We start from the raw sequence: 21,125 nt of genomic DNA, 5'->3' as shown, positions 1-21,125 counted from the left end.
CATGTTATGATGGAAGAAAGAAGAGTTTTAGAGGCACACAAAAAGGGAAGAGATTACAGAATTAGCCTAGTTTAGTAACTGCATTGGACTTTCCATTTTTGGATCACTGTACCCACTCTAATGTAATATTCTATTTTTAAGGCTTAGCACACCTGGCTACAACTACTAAAAAAACATTCTCACTAAATGATTGTAGCAGTATGATTAACAAATGCACATGATGTGTAGTTTGACCCTGCAGGAAAAATCTCAAAAAACACCAAAACATTCATTGGTATAAGCTGTAAACTCCCAAATTATAGCCGCACAGAGCTGACGACAGCAAATAGAGCACAGTCATACACACCAACACTGCCATCAGTAAAATGACTTCAGCGCCCTCGCAAACATGCCAAGAACACCACTCACAGCGATGCGGTGCAGTGTGGCCCTGACGGCAGCCCATCGGTCCTGTCGTCTGTCGATGACCAGAATGAAACCTACTCCTGAAGCTGCAATGCTGCGAGGAAGAAAAAAAACACTGTTTTTAGTGGCGAAACCACTTCTGTATAATTATGCAGTGTGTGTATTTGTGACTATGTGGGTAGAACTGCTTAATTATTTATTTGACATTGTCTCAATTATTCAGTCAGCAATTTTCTGGATGTAGCAAAATATATAAAATATGGACATTTTTGTATAACTAGAGGCATACCTGTACTAGAAAAAAATCTAGTTTGACCCAATTATAAAATATCCTTATCCTTAATAAGAATTCATTTAATACTAAATTTCAAATTGTCTTTATGTGGATTATCAATACATTACACAATTTTGACTATTTGAGACAATCACATATAATAATGAACTAATGCATCACACTATAAACAAACAAAATAGGAGAGGGCTTCACTGATCTTTAGCAGTGTTAATAACACTAAGAGGTATCATATGGTAATTCTATTAAAGGCTATAGGCATTGTTTGTCATCGGCAATAATGTGAGATGATGGGAGAGAAATACCCCAGTGCATAACCATGGCAACCTTGGCTCTGTGTCAGAGCGATGTGTGGCTGTATATGGAAAAACTTGCCTTCCTTAAACAGGCAGAGCCATGTCTTACACCCTCATTAGGCAAATGCATGTGTAAGAATGCAGCCTTTCAGAAAGGGTCTCTACCTCCTGAGATCAAAACAGAAAAGCAAAATACACACATACACGCACACACAGTGGAGACAACATATGATACCTGCTAAGCTGAACCATCTGAATGTCATAACTAGCCAGTTTTCATACCCACACACGTAACCATTTAGAAAATGGACTCTACCCAGTGAAAGCTGCAACAGAAAATCATCAATCCATTTCTTTTAGGGGGAGACGACCGCATAAATGATCCACAAACGATTCAAAAAAGATAAAAAATCAAAGATGCAAGTCATTAATATCCAAACGTTCTCCTGCTGTCATAATCCACGTCTCGCTGATTCAGAGCTTGATTCCGGCACCCACTATCTTGTGATTGCAGATGGAGAGAGGTGACCGTTCACATCTTTAAAAAAAAAGCATCTCCCTCCTCCTTTTCCCTTCAATTCCCTCTTCTCCGCCACCACCTGCTTCCAGCCTTCATCCAATCAAATCCAAGCCCTGTGTCTTGCTGTTCAGCCACAGCCAATCAGAGCTCACAGTGCAGCCGAGTGTATATATCTGGTGGGGAGCAAGGGGGGAGGAGGAGGAGATGGGTGGGGAGCTGATATTAAAAGGTGATGAGCCACATAATACTGAGGCAGCCATGACGCACAAACAAGTGCATTTATATTAACAGACCGATGCTTAAAACCATTTCTTGCCATATTTGAAGTCTGTATTCAAGGTCACTTGTGTGATGAATCTGTAGCATTTAAGGGAAAACAATGAAAGGGAGGGGAGGTGAGGCGGAGGAAGGGGGAGAAAATAAAGGAGGAGATGATAAAGAGGAGGAGCTGTACGTTACAGTTCAACTTGAATTTCATTAGCAAAACAAAATGTAGTATATTCAACCCATTTTATGGGCAATTTATATTGTGATTGAATTGAAAACATGTGATGTACAGTGAAATAACTAATTTAACTTCACTGGTTTGAGGTTCTTTTTGATCATTTATTCTTAGCGTTCTGTTCTCGACATCTTTTATTTATACAAGAATATTTCTTAACGTCTTTTCCGCTTTCTGGCAATCCTGTTGTTCGGGCGCGCCACCTACTGACAGCTTGTGGCATTACAGCAGCAACCAACACTAGATTGTCCTTGCTGCTTCACGGGAAACAAAACAAGACCTGAGTGAAACTAGAGTCAGCGTTTCAGAGGCTGGGGAGGGCACAGTTATCTTAATAACTCACAATGCCCCATACAAGGACTTCACACTTAAAATCACTTGATAAAACAAGCCATCATTTACTGTCTATATCAAACATCAAGACACAATATTGCTGTAAAAAGACATCCCCACAGCTTTCCCCCCCAACTTATTAGTGCCAAAGAGGTGTTGATATCATTTTTAGGTGAAGGCCAAAATGACAGCAGAGGTCTGGAGTCCAGTGTGGACGCCCTGTGTATCATGAGCAGTATTTGCTACTCTTGTCATGCGGTGAATATCATCATCCTTGGCTCACTGTGTAAAATAACCTCGTGTCTCTATAGTTAGTAAAATGTCTGTTGCTTTTGTGAAGCTGGCTTAGTTATTATCTATTTCTAGTTGCTTATATAATTTGAAAACAGTGGCTTACCCTTTTTTAACAGGGGATAATATGGCTTAAACAGTACCTGATTATATGGAACAATTATGACCACAGTTTTAGAGAAGACTTAATGGATTCCTCTACAACATGCCAGATAACAGACACTACTGTCTAACAGCCGGCTCTAACTTTCATCTTTTGAAGACTCCCTTTTTGATCGCATCACTAAGACTTGTTTTTGTTTATTTCTTTAGGTGAATGGATATAGACACCTGGGGACACTGGTGAGGTAGCCAAGGACATTCTGAAGCTCATCTTCTTCCAGCTCACCAAACGCTGGGAATTCTGGAAAGATGATGACAGGATTGCCGTTCATCCCGCGGCCCCCTGGAGACACAGTGGAGAGGAAAACAGAAATCGGTCACAAGTGATATCAAATCACCTGAGTGGTATTAAAGAGTCAGACTTTTATCCCGTTATTTCATTTCCCATAGAAACACCTGAAACTGATACAATGATGGAAAGAGTGTAAAATTGTTAAGACCTAATAAATGAACACACGTGGCCCGTCTCTTTCAATAATGGACAGTTATTGATTTATTCACAGACCACAGTAGTTGCCATGATACCCTAGTACGTTACTCTGTTCTGTTCAAAGGAGTTGAAGCTTTTAATATATCTACTCGGTCAAAAGAGAAACTGGGTCAAACATGATGTTTGTTGCTGAGATCACACTAAAAATATCCACCGAATGAGTGGGCTGACAGATTACCCGGGACAACAAATCATAGCAACATACTACACTGCAGCTACAGTGCATGCTTAACATTCGTGCCACAATTAGCATCCTCATTATTTTAACACCTCAAATAATGAGCGCTAAATTACATGAGCAAACAAAAGATGTACGTGCAAGTGATCTACTATGTTTGCATGTACAGTTTTTAACAGGTGCAAAAGTGTCCTTGCAGCTATCCCTCCTCCTCGCCACAGCAAACGCAGCCACTTGTGCGTCACACTGTGCCAGTTTGGAACTGCCTATCAAACATGCTAAATATAGACATAAAAACATGGACCACAATCAGTTTCAGGTTTGGTCAATTACATTGCGGGCGGTAACTCATTACACATGCACCTCTGCCTCCAAATATATTACGTGTTCTGATAATTGGAATATATTCTGCATATTTATAGGGGAAAACACACTAAATGCATGCTATTTTGTTCATTTGACAATAGCAATCTTCGGTACACCCAGTTGGTAAACCCTGCAGGTGTTTTCACACGCAAACCAGGCCCTTCGAGGCAGCTGGTAGGATTCAAAGACACTGGCTGATGCAGTTGTTCAATACTGCTACAATAACCAACCTGGCAGAATGGCAAACTGTTTTTGGAGTTCTGAGCCAATCTCTGCTGCACATAGGGGACCGTTGTCCCGCTGCATAATGTCATCTGAGGGAAAAAGAGAGAATAATTAGTTCCAATGTCAACGCAAGGGCAGCAAACATTTTTAACATGTCCATAAAACTGTTAATAACTTTGCAAACACTATACTGCAGCAGAGCAAAGTTTGTGCATTAAATATCATAATTGGTTGAGCTGATTTTTTTTTTAACCTGTGGACCTGATCACAAGTTAAAAACATTTTTGTCAGTATAGGCTTATGTGCTGTCCATTTATGTCATTCCAGTATTCTTATGGAATCCAATGTAGCAAAATTGTGACTTTTGTTTTATTATCTTTAAACAAAAATAATTTTTATTAAAACCATATTAACAGCATAGATCTCACTCATAACCATAACCTCATATAACGAAGTCTACTTTGTACAAAAAAAGGATAAAATGGGAAGGCAAGACTCATTTACAGGAGAAAGTGCTGCAGACTAAGAGCAGATAAACTAACAGCATTTGGATTTAGCTTTCTCTCTGGTCAAGATGGATTACAGTAAGCCCATTTAGCTCGCAGACAGACAGAGAAATGCAGCGACAGATGACAGGCACGCCCCACCACACGCTGCTGCCAAGTGTGACCCAGGAGTGCCAAAGGCAAGGGCAAAAACTGGTCCTTGTGTACAGTCACGCATGCATCTGTGAAGGAAAACTGTGAATTTTAGAGTCTGTTTTGAGGAGCATCACTGCGTTTTTGCACACAGACAAAGGCTGGCAGTGAGGCTGGTGTGAGGAGGAATAAAAGGAGGTTCCAGAGCAGCATGGTGGCATTCACCTCAAGAGCCAAAGCATTACCATCAGTGCAAACAAACTGTTTACACTTTAGCATACATCCAAATGCACCAGCTAAAGCAATGCTCCCTTGTTTATTAACTGGTTTGTGGATATTTTATTGTATGATTAACAAATTAACACAATTTATCAAAAACAAAATAGCTAACAACTACATTACTTATTGTTCATAATTTCACCAGTTAAAAGTGGAATGTACATCACTTTTAGGTCAATAAACAAATCCTGGTGAAATCACATGAGACAAGAATGCATTTAAGATGCAGCTTTCACACAAATTATAAATAAAGGTACAACAAAATAACGGTGTGTCCTGAAGACACTGCAACATTAGTCGACTGAATTTGATGAATGAGGAATTGAACCCATTGCCAGTTCATTCATTTATATAGACCTGCCTACATATGGAGACATCACTGTCTGTCCAGAATAGCACTGATATTTCCTCAGTAGCCTCTAGATGTCAAACAGTGAACCTTTGGAAAGGTATTGTGTAAGACCTAAGGTGGCATCTGACTGAGCTTCATTTTTAAAAGTGGTTCAATAAGAAAATACTGTGATAAAAAGAATGAGAAAGCAAATGTTTACTCTTCAATTTGTTATTATAGTGCTAAATCTTATTGAAAAGATACAGTAATACTGTGGTATTTCAATTGGTAATAATTGTATAGTTATGACAATAGTGCTGATACCATAATTGGCATGTTGATCTTATGCTAATCCAGAGAGATACTATCTGACAAGTGTTTTGTCATAATGACAATAATAATAATGATAATGGTCATAATGCGTGTGTGTGGCAGAGGTTACAACATTCACCTCATAACAAGCAGATTTGGGGTTTGACTTTAATCAAGCCTTTCTATGTACAGTTTGCATGTTTGCCCCTTGCTTCTAAGGGTTTTCTCCAGGTACTGTTTTTGATTACATTGGTTGGTGGGCTTCAGTACCCACGGAGTACCCGCCAATCACCAACAGAGAACTGATTAATACATAATACACAAGAAACACAACATTAGGAAAAATTCAAACTTCCTTGCTGTTGGACAACAGTAACATAAAAGCATTAACCATAAACCACTGATAGATTTTTTTTAAGAATGCTGCTAATCTTTTATTCACGTGAAGTACATAACTGTAACCCAAACATGATGGAGCTTAACAGCTTACTGTCGATCCTCTGTAGGGCACGGTGTAAGCATTCCAGTGGCGAGACAGTGAGTCACACTACATACTGTTTCATACCACATGCTCAGTCGCCAGTGCATCATCAGCATATGTGACTCAAGCTATGTGGCTGATCTTCACAACACTGAGAATTCCATTAAACCGAGGATGTGCAGCAAAAATACATTTACACTCAGATTATTGATGTTGGTGAGGTTCATATCAAGGCTCCAAGGCACAAGAACTCTGGTTTACTCTTGTTAATGGAGGTGAAGGGGTAATTGTTTAGGGATGGAATTCATTAGCCTGTGAAACGAAACCATGCAATAGAAGAAGGAATGAGTGAACAGCCTGGAGCGACTAGACATGGCACAGATGCAGATCCACCAGTTGCCCAACCACAGAGCTTGGAGCAACAGCACAATGCCTTAAACAAAAACAGCAAATGTGCTACAGTTAGCTTATACTGCATAAAAAGGGATGTGTTTTGGCAGGAGCAATTCTTTTTGGTGCTTTTAAGTCAAGTGCAGACAACAAATGATGCATTAAAAACAGAATTAAGAAAACATTTTCTACTTAAGACATGCCCGAATGACACCAATTGTCATCAACTGTCAGTGTGTGTGCGCGTGTGTGTGCATGTGTGTGTGTGTGCTGGCCAGCTGTCACATAAATGCGTCGGACATTAAGCTTCGGCTTACGTCCAAACTGTGGAAAGCAGCCAGACATGTGCACTTCATGCTGTCTGCCTCCGTCTGTTTGTGCACAGGGCTGCAGGAACTCAGCAAAGAGCACGTCGAGAGGTTTCCTTTACAGGTCTTCGCTTACGTAACAAACACAAAGTAAAGTTCCCTCCACTTGTGACATCCAGATGATCCAGCCTCAAATTTGCCCCACCATCAAGACATTTACAACACGACTACTTACCTACCGTTTAAAGAACAAACGCGACTGTAATTATTGACTAAGGCAGCACCATGGATGCTAAAGTGGTCCACTAATATTGAGCCGTTATCAATACTGGTGGCAGGGCGTGCCCAATAAATGAATAGTGGTTAAATGTATAGCATATCTGAGAAAAGCTGACAAATATCCACTGAGCTGAAATGCAGGCCTGTAAAGCTCAATGGTGCAGACATACAGTATCAGACATTCAGGCGTCAGGGTCTTTTTTCCTTTCAACACTGCTTTGTCCTCAGTTCAAAGAATAACATTTAAGTATAGTGGCCAGGCTGCCAGTGAACCCCCTTTACCCCCAGAACACCCCCACAGACTCGCTGAAACTGGGGCAATGCAAGCCAAACACAAATAGTGATTATGGGGGCCTTGAAAGAATGTACCCCCGCCTTCTTGTGCCCTTCCCCCAAGTCCTCACACCCCTTCACCATTTCATTCATCCTTTTTGTTGTTCAGAGGCTTAGCTATGGGGCAAACTGATACATAAAATAATCATCCCATTAACACTAAATATTTAACTTTCAGAATCAGTTTCTCTTCTGTTTTATGATATTTTATTTACCCCACCTTTTAAAAATTATTATGCCATCAAGTACATGCATTTTTATGGCTCTAAAATTGAGACAAACTGAATGACAAATACAAGCCAGTGGAATTCACGCGTGTTTTGCATGCGTTTGTGTGACAGCGACAGAGAGAGAGAGAGAGAGAGAGAGAGAGAGAAAATAAGCCGGGTTTTAAAGAGCTGCTAAGATAGTTAATGGGGGAAGAAGAGGGGGAATGAGGCAGTTGGGATAAAAAGAGTTAGGTGCTCTTGTCGCTATAGAATGAAATGTGGGACAAGGTTTCTTTACACACGCCTACATATTTAATGTGTTGGCCTGGTGTTAGGTGATACTGTGGATTTGTGTTCTCGAGCAGGGGTCAACAGCAGAACGCTCTGAAACTTCAACACCAGCAAAAACTTCCCCCAAGCCCTTCAAAACACAGGAGTGTCCACTATTAAAGATGGGTAACTCTTTTTCTCATTCTCATTATAATGAAACTAGAAACTGGCAGTCGTCGTTGGCTCGGACGGTTTTGTCATTTCTGTTGTGATAACCAGGAAGTGCAATGATGACCAATCAGAAGGCTGTCATTCGTGAGGTTAAAATAAATAACTTTAATTTTTTACGTCAATTGGTTGAAAACTAGAAAAAATAAGCAAGCAATTCTCTATCGATGTTAAATTAACCCTACACCTTAGATAATATAAGGCAAAATCCATCTTCATACAGTCAATGAAAGACCCAATGAGATGGCTTAAAGGGAAAGGGGACTATTACAAGATGTTTTGGGGGCTGAAAAGATAGCATACATCAGTGGAATAAACCAACGCATTAGCATACAGCATGCAGAAAATCCTAAATATAAAAAACTGTACTGCAATCTCTAAATATTACTCACTCTCGAATGAAACACGGGCAGCAATACAAGCACGCACGTGCGCACACACACACACACACACACACACACACACACACACACCTGGTCCTTTGTTCTGTGGTCATGTCCCTACACGTTTTCATTGCTAAACACACACCATTTAGTTCAGAGATGCTAACCAGCTGTTCCGTTTTGGTTGAAGGCTTCCATTTCTGCTGGCTGGTCAAAGTTCAAAGCTGCAGGAAGCTGCAGAGATGTCTGTTTACAAAATACACAGACACACACACACACACACACCAAAACAAATATTATCTCTGTAAGAAGCAAACACAGACAATGCTAGAGCAACTGATTAGTGTGTACATATGTTGTTTTTTTTACTGGATTCTAAATTGACCTTTCTCATGTATCTGAACTACAATAACCTACAAAGAAGTTGCAGCAACAAAAATGGAATATCTGAATAATTTCACAAATCAGCTGCAAGAATGTAATCTCAATTCATGTGACTTTGCAGCATGAGTGAAACAGTTCATCCTAAAACTGCCTAAAGTCAAAATATGCCAGATGCTTGCGCCCTTTGTGTTAAAATAAAGGTTGGTTATGTACATTTGTCTACATCACTAAAATGTGGAACAAAGTGATGATTCTGGCTACATCTCATGATCTTAAGAACAGGATGCATAAAAACATAAAATCAAAGAATACAGGCAAGTTTAAAGCAGTGATGTCACAGAGAGACTTTGGGCACTAGGGGGTCATTGAGACCTTCAGCTCTGCAAATGCTGCTCTGGTACGTACAAACAGGAAAAGAGTGATCGGCAATGCAGTCTGTGTGAAAGTGTTGGGAGGGTGTGGTGGCTTTAAGATCAAACACCAGCAGAGCGACGCTCAGTCACATCGCTCAGTGTGCTCGTGCACGGGGAAGCAGGGATTTGCTCATAAATTTGTATACATTTGTCCCTGAGACTCCGAGCTCAATTATCGAGCATTATAGTCTTGAGACATTACAGTCAGGGTTTACCATGGTCCCATCTGTCTCACACAGGCATTGGCATGACTATGCCAAAAATGAAATGGGTCACGGGACCTGGCTGGAATGTGTGTCGTGTGTATGTCTGCATGTGTGCATGTAAGTGTGGTGATCAGAAAGGAAAATGCACTATTAACCCATGTCAGTGTGAGGGTTAGTGCGTTAACCTAGCAAAATGAAAAACTGAAGCACCATTATCATCAATAGAGCTGGACTGATGATGTACTCTGCCTCTATTTGACAAGAGTTACGTAGAAACGCAGAACAATGGTTCAGTTGTTGGCACTGAGCCCCATTCTGCTGAAGAAACAGGGGCATCATCATCCTCACAAGACACTGTCTCCTTGTCTGCACTGCCGCCAGAACACAACATGCAATCACATTTATATTTTATCAGAACCACAAATTCAATTTTATGAAGTTTGCTGGAAGAGACAAGATGTACACAATAGAGAGTATGGGCCATAAAATATATTGTTCACTTCACTTTAAGTCATTCAATAAGTTTCTACTTTACAAAATTCATCACGTGGGTAAAATATATATTATAAAATATGGAAGGGGGGAAAACCATTACAAAACATTTTTAAAATGTCAATATTTTAATTTCAACACTAAAAAAATGAGATCCCTTCAGCTCCAATGCTGATAACCTTGAGATTAGTGTGACAGTCCTGCTCCAAAGTTTTCCACTGCAGTAAAAATAGCCATTCCTGCCAAAGCAGCTCTCAACTCAAGTGCACACAAATGACTGGGAGTCTCAGGGAAATTTATGGAAATCTGCTCTGTTGTGGCACCTGTGGTGCAACTCATGAACCCACAAATACGTCCCCCCTGAAGTCATGCCGATCTTTAGCCTTTCAAAAGCAGGTCCTACTCCCTTCCTCTTTCTGTCCACAATTAGAGGGTTAAAAACCTGACTGTAAAAGCGCTCTTGGAAATAAAACAGCAGTCTTGTTTAGTTGCCCCTGGCCATAGTTACCAGTCATTACACTGCAGAGAACAAAGAAAAACCTGAAACTTGGAACCTGAGAAAGACAGCAGGGGGAAGTAAAGGGGAGAGACACACATACAATGAGCAAAGAATCCAGAAGTGTGTTTTTACTTGCCCTGAAAGAATCCTGACGACCTGACAACCCTGAATTCTCTCTCTATAGATGCTTTAATGGTCAATGTAAATTGTACTGGATTTGCTTGATAAATTCTTTACTAAACTAACTAGTTTTAAATGATCTTATAATTGTATTACATATCCGTTAGCTTACTTTTAATGCATGTTATTAGAGATACTAAAGGGATTCTGATCAGCGTACAGGATTTTTTGTGTGTGGTAAATTTGACTAAATTTGACAAACAAACAAAACAGCCAAGTTGTCAAGTACACAAAAACTTTATTTTGAAGTCTTCAGGACAAAAGTAAACTGACAGAAAAATCCCAATGCAAACAGTTCATCTACTAAATCTAAGGCAAATACACCCGTCTGACTCCACTTGCATCATTAGAGCCGAGTTAAAACTTCTATTCTGAATGACTTTTATTAAAAGCAGGATCTTTGTGAGTTCTGCATGTGTGTAAGCAGGCTGGACGGGCAAATGATTTGACCTAAATCCACCTGCTGGTACAGCAGGCGGGACATCAAACACAAAAGGAAACCACAAAGACAAAGATTTCTATGAATAGTACAGACTGTGGCTCAGAGCCTTCTGAATTCAATATATGTGATGGAGCTGACCACACACACGCATGCACACACGCATGCATGGAAATTAAGGGGGGAGGAGATGTTACATTCAAAGCCTCAAAAGGAGTTTTTCCCACCATTGCTTCCAACTGACAAGAGGAAATGCACCGTGTTAATGGGGGAAAACTTGATTAATATGCTGCCAGTGTGCAGCCTGTACTGTACCAACAATGGACAAGCCAAGATCTTAATGCACAGCTGACCTGACCTCAGGACAAAATACACTTTCCATTAAAGATAGATTATGTAACTATCTGATGGAAAATACTGCCTTCAGCGTTAAAGAATAAAGCTTGGAGCAAACACATAAAAACACTGTTTAACTAATTCACGGGGCTTTTAAACCTGTGTAGAACCTCTCTAACATATTTTAACAGATGCTTTGCTGAAGGCGTTGATTTCACCCCTTTATAAAACTCCATCATTACCATTTCAGTGTGATTTTGCGTGAAGAGCCAACAACGCAAACAAGAAAGAAATAATTTGAGTCTGTATTCTGTCGGATTCGTGATGTTAAAAAGCGTCTGTTCAAGGTTGGGTTTCTAGGCCTGAGATATGGATACTATTACGCTTCGACAGGAGGGTAACCAGACAGTGGGCGAAGCTGCACTGCTAATGTAAGCTTAGTTCATTTGACTGAAACCCTTCACCTTATTTCGAGATTAAATACTTCTAAAAGTTCTTAAAGTGACAATTGCTTCTCAGCAATTCCAAAATAGCTTGATGAACATTTGTTCAGAGCACAGTGTGACCATAAAAACCAAACCCTATAACCAAAGATGATGCTTCATTGGCTAAATTCAACAACCAAAGATACTCAACCTTCTGCGTTCTTCCATTCATTATTCATTTTTTCAATGTATTATTATTGGTCGGCTACAAAAATCATATCTCTGTTACTGTCCAAATTATCACATGAACGAATTTAAACCAAGACTACAATAAAACTGTTAAGATTTACAAATGTTATGGATCATGGTAGTAAAGTAAAGTAAAATATGAATCCCTTATTTACTCGTCCAGTTACTCATTGTTTATCTCAGGTAACAGATCCATCAAATGTTCTACTTTACCATGCATATAAAATATACATTTTGACATTTTATGATAGCTAAACCATACCACACACACACAGACACACACACACACACACACCTGCAAAATTCTCATGGCTCACAATCTAGACAACATATTTACACACAGCAAACAAAGTTAAGCTACTGAGCACACACAGTATAGTCACATAAACACTCTACCTGTCATCATCTTTAGTTGCAGCCACAGTCTGGTGATATCGTGGCAGAGTTGAGACACTCGATTTAGAGCCATTGTGCTGGCGGTGCATGTATGCCTCCTGATACATATGCACACAAGGAAACGCACACTTTGTTAAAACACTTTCACGCACAGCCACATATTCTGTCAAAGCACATCGCGGTGGAAGTTGAGGCAGTCCATTCTGCCACAGCTGAGCATTTTAGCAGCTTACTGAGCTGTCACTGTGCAGCCAGGACACACACACACACACACACACATGCACACACCTCCCCCTCCTCATCTGTACCAGCCAGTAGGCGGGGCTTCACATGCCCCGCCCCCAGTTTCACATTTCAGTTTTCACTGATGAAAGGAAACCAGGACTAAAACGATGTGGAACAAGGATGACATAATTATTGCTGATCATTATTCATATGTGTCATTTACCTGCACTGTTATTCAATTACGTTTGTCTTAATGTAATTATTACTGGGAAATAATAAAGATGAATAACTGTGCTGAATTTTCTGAAAGGAAAAGAATCTTTTCATCAATGGTAATCAGTTTACATTGCACGGACTCAAAAACTCATTAAAAAAGTATGCACAAGTTTATCAATCAAAATGAAGTTTAAAAATAAAGGTGTGTAACTATTTCCTTAATATTCAATACTTAAAGTAATTAAATAAATCATAAAGTGAAGAGGATTTTTGTTAGATGACAATTAATGCAGCCAAAATGTTATTGTAGCATCTACGTGATAAAAATATAGATTTTTATGTCTTTTTAGTCACATTTCCATTTGGGACACGTCTCAAGCTGAGGCTGCAGCACCTGAATGTGTTAGCATACGTCAGCACATCTGTGAAGACACTTCTCAAATCCTCAGTTTGAAAAGATGAAAGTTTGCTGATACAAGTAAATCAATTAAATACTTCCTGTTATGTGTCAAAATGAAGACTGGTCTGTTTATTTAAAGAGAAAAAAAGATCAGACACAGATCTTGAAAATTACAGAGATGGGCTGTTAAGATGAAGAATTCAATCTAAATTAAAGACAAACCTCTCTGAGATTTGTGTAAAATTGTGTGTGTGTGTCAGGACGAGAGAGACAAAGACAGTTTCAGATAAAGTGTTCTGGCCATTATACAGGTAAAAAGGTAGAGGGTTTAATCTGTTTTAAGCTGTCGAAGCACCCAGTTTCACTCACTTATGGCTCATTTTACAGATCAGCCATTATAGAGTTAGACTGAAAGCATAACTAGATTTTTTTATTGTTTCTATTAAGCAGCTGGTTTTCCCCACTCAACTTCACTATTTAATATAGCATTTAAATGATGATACATAAGACAGCACCTTAGTATTAGTCCTAATAATTTTAATTTAACTAGTTCTTGGCAAATAGCAATTAATTTAATAACTTTTTTTATTCCATTTAAAAATCCCACCTAGTGGCCAGTCGCAAAAAGCAGTAATGATTGCAATAAAGAGTAATGATGAAAAAAATATTTTTTGTATGAGCAAATTCTGGATGTCAGGAATTGGTTTCAATGCTATTATATGACTTGTATGAATTCATTCAAATTTATATTAAATTTTAAAAAATGAATCCTGAAAACTAGCCTGACACCTGCACAGTTTCCAGGTATTAGGGCATTTTATTACATCAAGACTTTAATATCAACTTTAAGGCACTCGTTTCTACTTTATTTCAACATAAAGTTGTCTTCAGACAGAAAGTGTTTTACAGTCGTGCTATGGATCGATGCCAAAATGAATGAGACTGTTTTATGACAGGTGCTCTGTTATGGATCATCTGTGATTAAATAAGAATGATCAAATGAGCATCTGTAGGATGCGGAGCAGACTGCGGGATGCAGAGGAGACTTGCCTGTGCGGTGCAGACTGCAGCTATAATAACTTCCATCTAAATCACATATTTGGTATGCCCCCCTGCTGGTGTCAGCAAGCAATATTTCCTCCTTCCACTCAAGGATCAAAGTGACTAGGGAGCTTACATAATTGACCCATGGGTCCAAAAAAAAACTCACATTAAATTTAATACATTTATACAAGCTTGTCATCAATATCTATAAGACAGCTTATTGCTTAGGAGATAAAACACTCAGAACGTCACCAAGGGGCTTTTAAAAAACTATTTATACAACCTTTGTGGCAATTCCAATATTGTTTTATGAGTTGATGGTATATAAACAGCAGCTGGCTTTCACATATCCGCCAACACTTTATCAAACCAGATGTTGTATGACGATCCATCAGATCCAGTAAGATTTCACAGTTTTTTTATCATGAATATGTGGAGAAGCATCATGTAATAAGTTACTTTTAAACTGGCAGCAATAAGAAGTTACAGTAGTTTAAAGAAGGGGAGAAAGTTAAGACTAATGATACATGTCACTTACAAATTACAATATATTGCAGTTCTTCAAACCAGTTCCCTAAAAACTCCCTTGATGGCATGACTGCAACACAGAAGATGATAAAGGAACCAAAACCTCTGTTTCTTTATACCACATTTAAATAACACCAGTGTCAGCTGGTCTATGTCACTTTACAGTTCCTCTTTATCTAAATGCAATCAGAGACATGCCCCTAGATAAATAAGTTCTGAGGATTAGCTACTCTAACTATTCAATAAAAGCTCCTATAATTGCTATCCTCACCATTCCTTTGCTAATTACTGAATGACATGATATAACAGCTTCACAGCAGTGTTGCGTTTAAGAATTGCGACTGTGTTACACAATGTCTAAGCACAAACAACAACAGATGAACCACTGTAGCCTCCCTCTTGTACAAATTGGCACTAAATTGCTAAACTAGCAATGATGCTTGAATTTAAAAGCAAAAGGGGTTAAGTCACAGAGTTGCAGGAAAACATGTGAAAACTCACAAAAGAGGAAGTTTTCACCAATACATCCATCAGTCAGGGAAATGCCACAGGAAGTAAAAAAATATATCATTATTTGGTTTTATAATGATCATCAAAGTCTGTAATGCAAAACTATATATTTTTAAGTACCGGTAGATCTGATGTGGATTTGAAAAGACCAGTTGTCTGTGTTTGGGTGAGTGAGTGAGCCAACAACCAATTCAGGAGTCGATATTACAACAAAGATGAAACAGCAAGCAAGGAAATGAAAAGGAGCTCAAAAGCAGCTACAGCTGTCTTCATGAGAGCGACTCTAAAATAACCCTCACTAAAAATACTCTTTTCATCTCCAAATACAGACCAAACCCTGCTGGAAACAGTCCACAATACACCTAAAGCATCAATGACAGGCAGAGAAACCTGAAAATCATCAAGCAGAGGCTGCACACTACAAATCTTTTGTCATGCACACGTTTATACCGCATATAAAAAAACTCACACACGCGCGCGCACACTCACACACACCTTCTTTCACTACTGTACACACAGAGACAGTTACTTATGCCACTTTTTTCTAAACCACCTTTAGTAAATAAGGATGTAGCAGTATGCCACATACTCTTTTCCCACGTTTACTTGGACGACCTATGAAAAAACAGGTTTTCCAGCTGTTAAATCTTGCCAGATGTGATCATTAATCTACATAATCAGGATATTAACGATCACATCTGACAAGATTTAACAGAAAGACTTTGCTGTCACATATAGCGTTACGGATAACCTCATGCATAAACCCTATGCTTACAAATGGCTCCTGAGCTTGAATGTTAAAGGCAAGAACAGCATATAAATGTTTTCATAGTATATTTTTGCTTTGAGTACTATGATTATCCAGCGCAGCACACATTTCATTTGACAGTTATAAATTATATCTACATAAAGTGGGAGATGATAAATGATCCTTAGAGCTGGTAGCAGCTCAGTGTTTTGGGGTCATAACAGCCATGATTTCCATCCCAAAACGGACTCAACATGACCTGTCAGACACTCCGCCACACCTCGCACACCAAACACACACAATAACTCACTCTGCTGCAGCTGTTGACAGCACTGGTTGTATCTGTAGTAGCTCTCCATCTCTTCCAGTGGAATGCAGACAAACCCCTCATGTTGCCGCTTCACACTACATCTCTCCATCTTGTCTCTGCATGTGTTCTCTTCCCCCTCCACCCTCTTCATCGCCACAGGTAGAGACAAGAGTAGCATCTTATCTCTGCCGTCTACCTCTCTCAGGTTCACACACCTCCCCATGTTCCTTGAGTGATCACGCCACTCCTCTTTTCTCCCTCTGCCCCTCCCTCCTGCTGTGGAAATCTGCATACTTTTATCTGCCACCCTCTTGCTACTCTTCATTTGTCTCAAGATTGAAATGTGCAGCAGTTGTTTGTTCTCATCTTTATGGCAGGTGCTGAACAGGCACAGGAATTTCGTCAACCTTATTTGGAAGACACCATTTGGATAAAAATCAAGTTGGCTGCATATAGCTATTATATAATTTATGATAAGATTGACACCTGAACACACTCCAGCACATGCTCACGAGTACAATGCAATTAAACAATATACATTGAATATCTACTTTACATGTTGCCAACAAATATACTTTCATGCCAATACTTTAAAAAGCATTTTTAATTAGATACCGTACATCTGGTCTTATTGAGCACCAGATCATATCAGATGTCTGTATATTTTTTTTATTATATAACAAATATGGTACATTAGTTATACTGGTTACCTGTCTCTCTGTGGTTTAGAATGCTTTCTCTAAACTCTACAAGTTTAAATCCTTTGTGACTATAATCCTAATCATAATTTTGTAAAAATAATTATCAAAATACATTCATTTATAAAGAGAAATTTAATTGTATTGATTTAAAAAAAAGAAAGACTTGAGATTTAGTATAGTACATATAGTATGTTCTTTTTAGCAAGCGTTTCCTTTAAATTCCTCCAGACACGTCAGAAGCCCTTGAAGCTGTGTGCTAGTTTTCAAGAGCTATTTCCAACAATGAAGGAAGGTTTTCAAACTAAAGCTGCTTTTGTTATTTCTTTAAGATTATGTGTTGCTTTGCTAAAAAGTTGCAGTTAACTACAGTAGTGTTGGCATCATGAGGAACCTGAGGGGATCGCAAAGCTCAAAGAAAAACAAAAACCAACCTCCCATCTAATGTCTTCCAGCTATGAAACTAATCATCCTTCCCGTCTGGTTCCCAGCACTGTGAGAGACTTATTCATCAGGACAAATATTGATTATGCTGTGACTAACATGTGACGTTTCAGCAATCAATGCAGCTTCTTTACCAGACCTGAGCTGCTCCCCAAATATGACCCCGTCACAAAGTTGAAGCGCTGCTAAACGTGGAATAAAATCATCTCAACTCACCGCGTCTGTACGTTTGTGTGCATTTATGATTCAGCTTCTTTTCTGCTCGGCGATAAATACAGAAAAGGTTGGCCGACATGATCGATCTAACCACCCGTCTAGCTCCTGTGTCTGTGTCTCTACCTGTGACTTTTAGACTGACTGGTCGTCTGTCCCTCAGCTATGGCGCAGACATGATTTACTGCAGGTGTATTGAGACATAAGGCTTAGTTATCAATGAGCCGGCCGCAAAGGCTATATCATGTAATCAGTTACCAAGGTTAAATACCAAAGAGGCCTATGTTCAAGGATTTACACTACAAAGGGAGACAGGAGGCACCCCTGCTGGACTGAAAAGAAACACATTTTCATTTTATGTACATAAAAGCTATGACTTCCTCTCTGATCCCTATTGTCAGTTAGCTGTGTTTTCCATTTATTTATGTATCACTGAACAGCATTTACACATTTAAGCAGCATTTAAGGTCGTGGCATGACAGTGTTTCATGGAATGTAACTATGTGCAATCGTTAATGGTGTGATTGCAACTATTAAGTAAAAATAAAGGGACATTATGTCAGAGAGCAGAGTATATGTTCTTAAACTAAATCCGTAGTTACAAAACATGGTGCCATGAGAAGTTCAGGAGATGACGATTCTTCATTATGCCACTAAAAAAACCAATAATAAAAGAATGCCATTTGTATGTATCAGTTGTATGCCAGTTTGTTCTTGGTCCAGTTGCAGTGTTTATGGTTACAGTTACACCTAACTTTCTGCTAACTGTTACATTACTGTTGCTTGTTACAAAAAGGTACTGCCACCCCACATTTAAAACACTGTTAGTGTCATCATTTATACAGCCCTTGTTGCATCAAACTTTTGCAACAGATCCACGTGCTGTGTGCCAATCACAACATGGGCATGTTGTGCTCTAAGTGATGGAATTTGCTATTACAATGGTTGGTGGTACAGAAGTCGTTGTGGAAGGTCTTTGCTAACACATAGCAGGCTTTTTAAAAAATAATGGATTCTGTCCTCTCATAGTTGTTACTCAAAATACAGCAACACTTGATTTGTAGTTCAGGAACATGAAAAGACACGATGGTCTTGAACATAACCTCATTAAAAACACTACAGCGTGTTATGTCGTAGCTGTTTCCCACAGTGATTAAGAAATTTTACCAAATAGACCACCGACACACTATATGCTATACATCAACGTGATGGTAAATAATGTGGTTTACAATAATGAATGGAAAATACGTCAAGGGGGAATCTCCCTGTGGTGAGAGGAAATCCTTGGCTGTCATCTATTTAGACTGATTTAATCAAAAGACAAAACAGCTTATACCATGAAAAAAATGCACTCCTGAACCTCAAGAATCAGTGCACAGAACACTAACCTGCCCTCCAGGTCGTTACCCGTCGTCTCCTGTGTGAGTCTCGGGTCAACACACTGATGGACACAAAGAGTTTCTGAAGCCTTTTGCTCAAAACCTTTTGGCTCACTTGAATTACGTCTGAAACAGCCATAGTCATAACAGAATAGTGTCCAAAATATGGTGTTCAGTTGTTTCAATCTGTCTGCTTCTCTTCCTTTTTGATGAAAGTCACCCTTGTTTATCTTTCCTCATGTTTGCTTTGTGTTTATCACAGGAAAAGAGGGGCGGGGGTGGGCTATGACATAAACCTTACATCTCATTATGTTAATTTGGCAAATTTGAGTTGATAACAAGATAAAGAGTTCCTACTCCTTATTCAGTGGCATGTTTTTTCCTTTAATGTATGTGCAACTATTTAATTATTTGCTTCTGAATTTGCTTCCAGACCATGCTAGATAAAGAGTTACAAGTAGAAATGTTTCTATATGAATGCAAAATGTACATACTGGTAAATGTTTAATGAGCCTGAGGTCCATGATATTGAAAAAAAAATAATGAGGTTAAAAACACGCCTCCGGCATTTTGCCCCATCAAGAATTTGTTCCCCACTAAGATGATGTCTGCATGGCATGGGTTTTTCCAAAATTAAATATTACATTTCTGCACAATATTGCTGTATTTGTTATTTGAGGATATAAAGCGCTACAAAGACCGGAACAGGAGGGCAGATCTGAAACTAGTGCTGGGTTTCAGATCCACCCCCCCCCCCCCCCCCCCCCAAACCACCACCAGAAACAAACAAAGAAAATTGAGATTATTCTGAAATTGTGTATGAACAACAGTGACACTAAAATGTTCAATTTAACACATCCCTTCAGTATTGAAGCATGAAGATCTGAAAAAATGGGTTGATCCATGAAGTTTATCATTACTATTAGTAGTAGTAATAGTAGTTGGTCAAACAGGCTGTGGCATGTTGACTCATTTTCTTCCGAACTGAGGTGGGGCACTGACTTATTAGTGGCAACATTAAGTATATACATATTACAAACATACACGTGATGTAAGAGCATTCACTAAAATATGTACCCATATGACATGAGAGGTTCCCCAGCTCTCTTTAAACTATGTAAATACATCTGCCTAATCAAATGGGGAAAAAAGTTTTTTTTAAAAGTGCATAGCGAGGATGAGAACATGGGATTTTTAGATGTTGGTTTTCTCCTTATTGTTGTGGAACGATACCTTGCCTTATATTGAGACATACTGGTCATTTAAGGACAGTCTGAAATTCTGATATTTAGCTTTCAAATAAGAAAAAAGAAGTTTTGATATTAAACTTTGAATAAAAAAATCATACCTATATACCAGTGGTTTTTCTATACCCTGCGTTTGCCATAAAAATTGTTTGATCCTGAAATGTATTAATGCCCCTTAGTTGCCAAAGGTTCAATTCAAGCTAAGTAAAGCTAGCAAGTAAAGATTATAAAGTTAAAGTGCAAAGTTTGGTCAGTTCACCAAAATAACTTACAACACTGAAATATTTGAATAAGTACTTTGAAATTGCTCCAACAAAACCAGACAGACAGAGAGCCCTACCACTGGTAGTAGACAGCACCTCGGGTGTTTGGTCCAGATCTCCTGGGACTGAAGACTGCTGTCCCATCTTCACTTCTGAACTCCAAAACTCAGCTGGATTTCCTCTGTGCTGCACATACAAGAGCACAAACCTCAGCCTTTACACAGAATCCAAAGTGAAACCACTGAAGCAATATCAGCTGACTCAGGTAAAATCAGGCATCAGCTGTAATGAACAGCAAATCAGTCTTATTCTCATGGTCACGTATTGTTGGTCAGCAGACAGGATAGGAAGGAAGACAGGCCAGCATTCAAGGGGACTTT

At 39.1% G+C, this 21,125-nt stretch overlaps 1 protein-coding gene across 9 annotated transcripts in view; it reads right to left on the bottom strand.

The window, feature by feature from the left end:
- LOC130522177 (guanine nucleotide exchange factor DBS-like) overlaps positions 1-21,125 on the bottom strand; it is a 39,372-nt gene that overhangs the window by 17,302 nt on the left and 945 nt on the right. For 5 of the 9 annotated variants that reach the window (XR_008949569.1, XM_057026243.1, XM_057026245.1 and 2 more), the window contains exons 1-4: positions 16,502-16,739; positions 4,066-4,149; positions 2,970-3,084; positions 409-499 (exon numbers count right to left, since the gene is read on the bottom strand). Coding sequence is in view for 7 of the 9 variants with exons in the window: in XM_057026243.1 (XP_056882223.1) it covers positions 409-499; positions 2,970-3,084; positions 4,066-4,149; positions 16,502-16,724 (513 nt within the window). In the remaining 2 variants the exon portion in view is untranslated. Of the gene's footprint in view, positions 1-408; positions 500-1,309; positions 1,588-2,969; positions 3,085-4,065; positions 4,150-12,520; positions 12,766-16,501; positions 16,740-20,822; positions 20,995-21,125 lie in introns of those variants that run through there. The other 4 variants (XM_057026250.1, XM_057026249.1, XM_057026248.1 and 1 more) reach the window with 4 other exon arrangements.

This window comes from Takifugu flavidus, chromosome 3, assembly GCF_003711565.1.
Source record: "Takifugu flavidus isolate HTHZ2018 chromosome 3, ASM371156v2, whole genome shotgun sequence".
Classification (NCBI taxonomy): Eukaryota; Metazoa; Chordata; class Actinopteri; order Tetraodontiformes; family Tetraodontidae; genus Takifugu; species Takifugu flavidus.
This window is presented reverse-complemented; position numbering and strand designations above follow the sequence as displayed.